The sequence below is a fragment of the Buceros rhinoceros genome, unplaced genomic scaffold (genome assembly GCF_000710305.1).
Source record: "Buceros rhinoceros silvestris isolate BGI_N320 unplaced genomic scaffold, ASM71030v1 scaffold5292, whole genome shotgun sequence".
In the NCBI taxonomy this organism is placed as follows: Eukaryota; Metazoa; Chordata; class Aves; order Bucerotiformes; family Bucerotidae; genus Buceros; species Buceros rhinoceros.
The window spans coordinates 74,143-80,585 of NW_010398277.1; the positions used below are offsets into that span (position 1 = coordinate 74,143).

General features: G+C 37.1%; 1 protein-coding gene across 1 annotated transcript in view; it reads right to left on the reverse strand.

Moving 5' to 3' along the window:
- Positions 1–6,443, reverse strand: part of LOC104488931 (nesprin-1-like) — a gene marked incomplete at its 5' end in the record, with an annotated part of 48,377 nt that overhangs the window by 23,560 nt on the left and 18,374 nt on the right. The window contains 2 exons of the mRNA XM_010131031.1: positions 2,760–2,910; positions 5,068–5,255. Coding sequence (XP_010129333.1) covers positions 2,760–2,910; positions 5,068–5,255 — 339 coding nt within the window. The remainder of the gene's footprint in view (positions 1–2,759; positions 2,911–5,067; positions 5,256–6,443) is intronic.

Here is a 6,443-nt window from a genome sequence, read left to right on the forward strand (position 1 = left end):
ACAAAAACACAAAAAATGAACATTAAATGTTTTTTTTTAAAAAAAAAAAAAAAAAGAACAGAAATCCAAGATTCCTGTGGCTTCACTGGACTTCCTTGCACATACTGAACTTGCTGAAGCACAAACATTGAAGAGATTTGAGCAATCTATTCTAAGTTTTACCAAAAATAGTACTGAAGAAGTCATCTCTTTATCTTATGTAGAGTGCTACAGAAGTAAGTTTTGTCTTGAAATTTTCATGGAAAAGTAATTTCGTGAACGTCCATACCAGTTCATGCCCAGGCAAGTGTCTGCACCATGTACTTTCAGTGCTTCCGCTACTGTTACAAAAGGCTCAGTCATCAGGGGGCAGAAACAGCAGATGACTTCGCCCGTAAGTTTCCTGTTGTGAGTAGCACTCACACAGCAAGTTGGAGAAAGCACCTCGTAAGGAGATAACTGAATTAATCCCTTCAAAACTACTAATAAAAAAAATGCATTTTTTAAAAAAACTACTCATTTTTATGTTGTCACAGAAACAGAAGAGCAATCAAAGAAGACTTAAAACCAGAGACTCCACCAACCCTCCTTTAAATAAAGTAGGTTTTGACTCCCATGGTAGTTCTACAAACTTGCTTTCTGATATTCCTCACAATGCAAATAAAGAAACTAGACACTACCCTTACTAAGGACTGGAGAAGTGTCATAGGTAACATACTTCTGTAAAGAAATTTTTATTAAATACAACTAATAACAAAATTTCTAAATAAACACTCTTCAGAAACACTCTATAGTACCTGTCAAAGCAAAAAATGAAATAAGCACATTTCTGCTGTTGTACCAGAGAGAAAAGTAAAGAAGCTGGTTTGAAAAAAAAAAAAAAAAAAATCGAAGTCTGTAGAGTCCTCCCAACATAACTATTCCCTCCATTAAATAGCCATCAAATTAGGTAAGGGACAACCAACAAGCTGCAAATGGACTTGCAACTGGAGTGAAATGGTCAGTAGAACTGAATTCAGTTAAAACTGCACAAGGAGGCACTTTTCATATCAGCGGCACAAATCTGACTGTACTTACTAGGATCATGAAATCTAAAAGCCTGCAGTTGTTGTTTCACCTGTTCCCAAGCCTTGTCCAGCAAAACAACAGCTGTGTATTTGTCTTCCATTTTTTCAGCTCAGTTACACAAGAATTCATCTGCTGCATTCATTCCTGCAACCTCCTTTCATTTCTCCATAAACTACTGGAGAGGAAGGAGTTTGATTTTGTATGGTGAAGTCAGTGAGAGCCATGTCTGACCTCTGTGCTCAGGAACTGAAAGGTTTTTACATGGTCTGGTGGGCTCTATTTATTTATTCATTTATTTAAATTAAACTGCAGATATGGAGGGGAAAATAAAATTGGAAAAAAAAGTCTAGCTAAAGCAGAAACCTGCTTCAGTTAGGATGTATATGTGGCTGACTTTATACTGACTCCACAGTGAAGTTGCTGAATTCTGCTGAATTTAACCAACACAACTTCTGTTGCTTGCATTACTGCCTTTTGGTAGATGTAGAAACTAGGCGCTCAGGAAACAAAAGAAGAAAGAAGAACTGAACTGAAGGGAAAGCAGGTTTCTGTAGAGGCTGCTAAACTGTTCTCTTCACAGCTGACACTCTCTAGACAATCAAAATTCCACAAGTCTGCAGAAGAGGGAAGGTCACCATAAAAGCTGAGGTTCAATGAAAGAGATTTTTGGGCAAAGTTAGATCAGCTGTAAAAATCAAAGACAGTCAAGATATTTTTGGTACTATTTCTCATACAGAGACTCACTTAATACGAGATTTAGATCCTGATCACTGATGAAAAGGAGAATGGGAAAATGGTGTCAGGCAGAGTACTTGTGTCCAGGAAGCAAACATTTTTATACTATGGCAACCTACCACACCGTAATGAAGTCTGGCAGTGTTTAACAACAAAACCTGGCTAGTACATTCAGAAATGTGAATGCCAATCATAAAACTTGAAGCAGCACTTCACAGTTTGTATTTTTGAATTAACTGATAAACCAAGAAGTATTAGACATTTAAAATTTGGTCTTAGATGTTTGAAATTTGCATTTCTTCTTCATAGCAAATACTTGCAGTACCTGACTGTACTGCCTAAACAATTTGTTCTCTTTCTTCAGAATTATTTTTCTCTCTCGTCTTAATATACTCCTCTTAAGTATGAAACTGAGCAAGAGATTTTCACCTGTGACCAGCCACAGTGACTGAAGTGACAGCTTGTCACTTTTGAAGGATGCACTTGTAGGTCATGGGGGACACCATGTGGACATATAATGATACTCACATGAATTTCAGGTATAAGGATCTAAAATGGGGATATTGTACATAACAGAAAATAAGATTACAGGACTGGTTTCAGAAAGGAGAGGGGTTAGAATCTAAGCAAAAGCTAAAACCTGCAGCTTGCATTTGAAGAGGTACTTTTTGAAGGGAGATTTATAAATATTTGGGACTGGACTTACTGACTGGACATATTAAAAAGCTGCAGAAATAAAAAAGATGAGAAATCTAACTTTGCTGTACAAACACCAAGTGAGAGTGGATTGATTTATTAGCATTTTTGTCACCTTCCACTATTCCTAGAAACTTACCACTGAAGACAGCCACAAAATCATCAACCCCACTATATTAATACAGTGTCTCTGCTGAGTGACTTGTGTTTGGGAAGGAAGAACACCAGCTGGCTGCTGTAATGTGATCAGTAGATATTAAATTTCGACTATCATAATGTACCTCAAATTTCTTCAGTTCTTCTTTAGCAATCGTGTAAATCACACCAGAGGAGCTCGGGGAAGCAGCTGTCCGCTCAGAGACTCTTAGCCAGTCTTCGAATCTGGAGTAGTCATCCAAAAACTTTTGCCATAGCCGCCACGTCTCTTCAATTCTGCAATAGAAAGTGGAAAATTAGGGAATGCTCGCTCTGAAGGTCAGGTGACCTACAGAACTTTGACTAATCATCTACAATACCAAACTAGAGCTGTACCAGACAATAACTGGCTCTTAATTTAACTCAGACAGCCAGGCTGATAAACAGACCTCAGGGAAGGCTGGCTCATTTCAGTATGAGGTAGAATAAGATGATGGCACTTTTTGTTTGTTTAAATTCATCTTATTTTGGAACCAGTATAAAGTTTTAAGTATGCAATAAGAGCTCTAAAACTCTGAGCATACACTAAATAACTTCTGAAATACAGTCCCAGTACAGGTACCTAAGCCAGTATTTCAGAGATTAGAAATTCCACAACACCTTCAACTGTAGAACATTTTCTTACAGAATGCTAAAGCTGTTGCAGCGTTTAAAGTTCTCAGCCTTTATTCTGCATTGCAAAAGGGCATGAACCAGTAAGTGGCAAAATGCTCTCTCTCAATATACAGTGTAAACGCATTTTTATTAAAAAAAAAGTTAACAAGTTATTCTGATGTTTTAAAGAACTGATCTGACTTCAGTTGAATATGTATAAATACTGGCTGATTTTGAAATCAAATTGGCTTAATACTTAGACTATAAAATCTCAATAACTTCAGCAAATTCCAAGATCTTTTTCGGGGACAGTTTGTATTACAGCAAATCCTTGTCTATTTTTACATACAGAATATACCTTTCCCAGATCTTAGATTTCCAGGCATGAAAAGAAACTGATCCATGCAAAATTTATGCTTTGTTGATGATATGTTGTTTAACCTGAACTTTGACATCTGGAGAGTTGCTTTTTAACAAAAATAACTGCTTTTAGAACAATAAAGATCCTAAATACTGACAGCTCAGTTAACTTACTTATACAAATGTACTAATAGCATAATGTGTATATTGTAAGAAAGTCAAAGAGTTCAATGCATCGTTCCACATTAATTTAAAATAGTTCTGAATGAATTTGCTGGACACAAAGGTATGAAGAGTCTGTATATTTTCAAGACAGACTGTGTCAAAGATAGAACTTATAAGCTATAGTTATATATTTATATACACTACATAAGAATTACCATGGCAACAGTATAAAATTATTTAAAGATAGCAATTTGTGGATATAGAACAGCACAACTTAAAAGTAACAATTTTTTTTTGCATAAAATGAAGAAAATCTGCACTAAATACATTAGGAACATCTCACAAAATTGAAGATTGTCATCAACTTTACCCGGAGTTCTTGGTATGACTGTGTAAATATCACAGAAATCAGATTTATAATTTAAAAAGATACAGAAAAGATCCCCATACAAGAGTTTAACAGTACAATGTTTAATAGTACAGTAAACATGTACTATTACTGGTCAGCCCAGAGTATATATAGTGCTGGCCCAATCTAGCCTACATCATTATGGCTATCACAATCACCCATACTATCCTAGATGGGAATAGAAAACAAGGAATCTTCCGGATATCATGAGCATGCAGCACGCAGATGGTCTAAGCATGTTCAGTAAACCAGACCGCACCCAAGATGCACGGGTGCTACATGCCACACATGCTCAGCAAAGCTAAGGTGGGCAGATGAGGAAATTCTGTAAGAGTGTTCAGTCTTAAAACTCTTCCAAATAAACAAATTCAGACAAAAGAGAAACTGTTGAGGAACACTAGGTGCATGAAAACCCTAACACCTGGAATAAGATTCCACCCATTTGATAACTAGTTTCCACATCAGCCTAAGCAGTTCTAGGGTAAAGTTAAGTGTTACAACTCCCCCTTTTAGGTCTTATTTTCTCAATCTCCTGAAGTCACTGCTATCATTTAAGCTTTCCCTAGTTTTTCTCTCATCATTGCTATGAAGCATGGGAAATAAGACATTTCATCAAAGGCCCTGTGAGCAAAATTTGATAGCTGATATCTGTACTTTGTATAAAGAAAGGCACATACAAACACGACCTGAATTTTTCTTTTCTTTTTTCCCCACGGCACAACAGCTATTGGCTTTTATTCAGTTTATGATCTTTTCCTGACCCCCTACACATCCTTTCCTTCGGTATTGCAGCCCTCTAATACATATCCCACCCTGTAACTGTGCCTGTGGAAGGAAATACTAACTAGTAGGCATTTTAGACTTACTTAAGCCGCCTTTCCATTGACATTGCACAGATGTTCCTCCACCTTCTGTCCAGATTGCGTGTAGCCTGCTGGATGGAGTCACACTCTGCTTCTGTGGCACAAGCATCACAGTCATGAAGGAGCACTTCACACAGATTGAGAACAGATGCCACTCCAGTGCTGTGTTTTTCTATGTCCTTCTGAAGTTCCTGCAGATGAAGAAATTAATTCTTAAGTGAAATTGCAAGACATGCATAAATGCAAATGCACTTCTCTTCTACTTATAAAAAAAAATTAATAAGCTTGCAAACAGGAGAAAAACATCCAGTCAATACCTATTAAAGGGCTGCATCTGCGCAAGTGGTATTGCAGTGTTAACGAGGCCAGGAGAACCTGGCAGCATGCACAGCTCTCCCAGGGACTACAAGCACTAAACCATAGCCTGGGATGAACTGCTAGAGCTCTTCCATGCTTAGCTGAGCATTTTTCACATACATTTAATCAACACCACCAATAAATGGTGGAACTATTTCCAGCCATTTCCCATTATCACAGAGAACAGAAATCAGTATGAGAAGAGTGACAAGAAAATATGTTCTTATCTGCTGTGAGGGTTTGGTGGAGGTACCCTCTGTGAAACTACTCTTCTCCAGGTGAGCCAGCTGCAAAGTGGAATGTATGACAGAGAGAACAGCAGCAGTGCATGTTTAACAGTGTACCTCTAGTAGCAGATTTTTCTTCCTTCAACTTTTCAATTCTATACCATTTTCATTGAAAATGGAAAGTGTGCTAGAAGAATGCACTAAAAGAAAATGCACTTACAGTCTCTTAGCACTTATTATATGTCATCAGAATTGTATCTCCTGTCAGTTTCTTGGTGGCAATGGCTTGTTCTACACTGATGATAATGTTTCACCTTGAAGCGGTGATTCAGGTTCAGTTTTGAACTACAAGTTCAAGTTAAGAAAAGCCACAAAAGTAACTGGCTATTCCTGATGGATCAGTGCAAAGAAAAGATACAATACATTGCCTGTATTTGCAATGAATCATCAGAATATTAGATGGACATTAACAAAGCAAAGACAACATAATTCCAATAGTGACAAATTAGTACTAATGTGACTACACCAAAAAGTAATGTACTGCACCTAGAATACTGTGTAAACTTCTGATTCAGATAAAGAGAAGAATTAGAGATGTGAAAGTTTATAGAACAAAACTTGGCAGCTTGAGAATGAGTAGAGATAAACTGTTCTTTATAATTTTGCTAGTAAAGCAAACTATAACATGCAAAGGAAAATAGGGTGTCAACATACTGTGTCTACATACATTTAAGGTCTAACTGGAGGAACTTTTCTTACGACTAGCAATATGATGTTCTGAAAATGCCTTTCAGC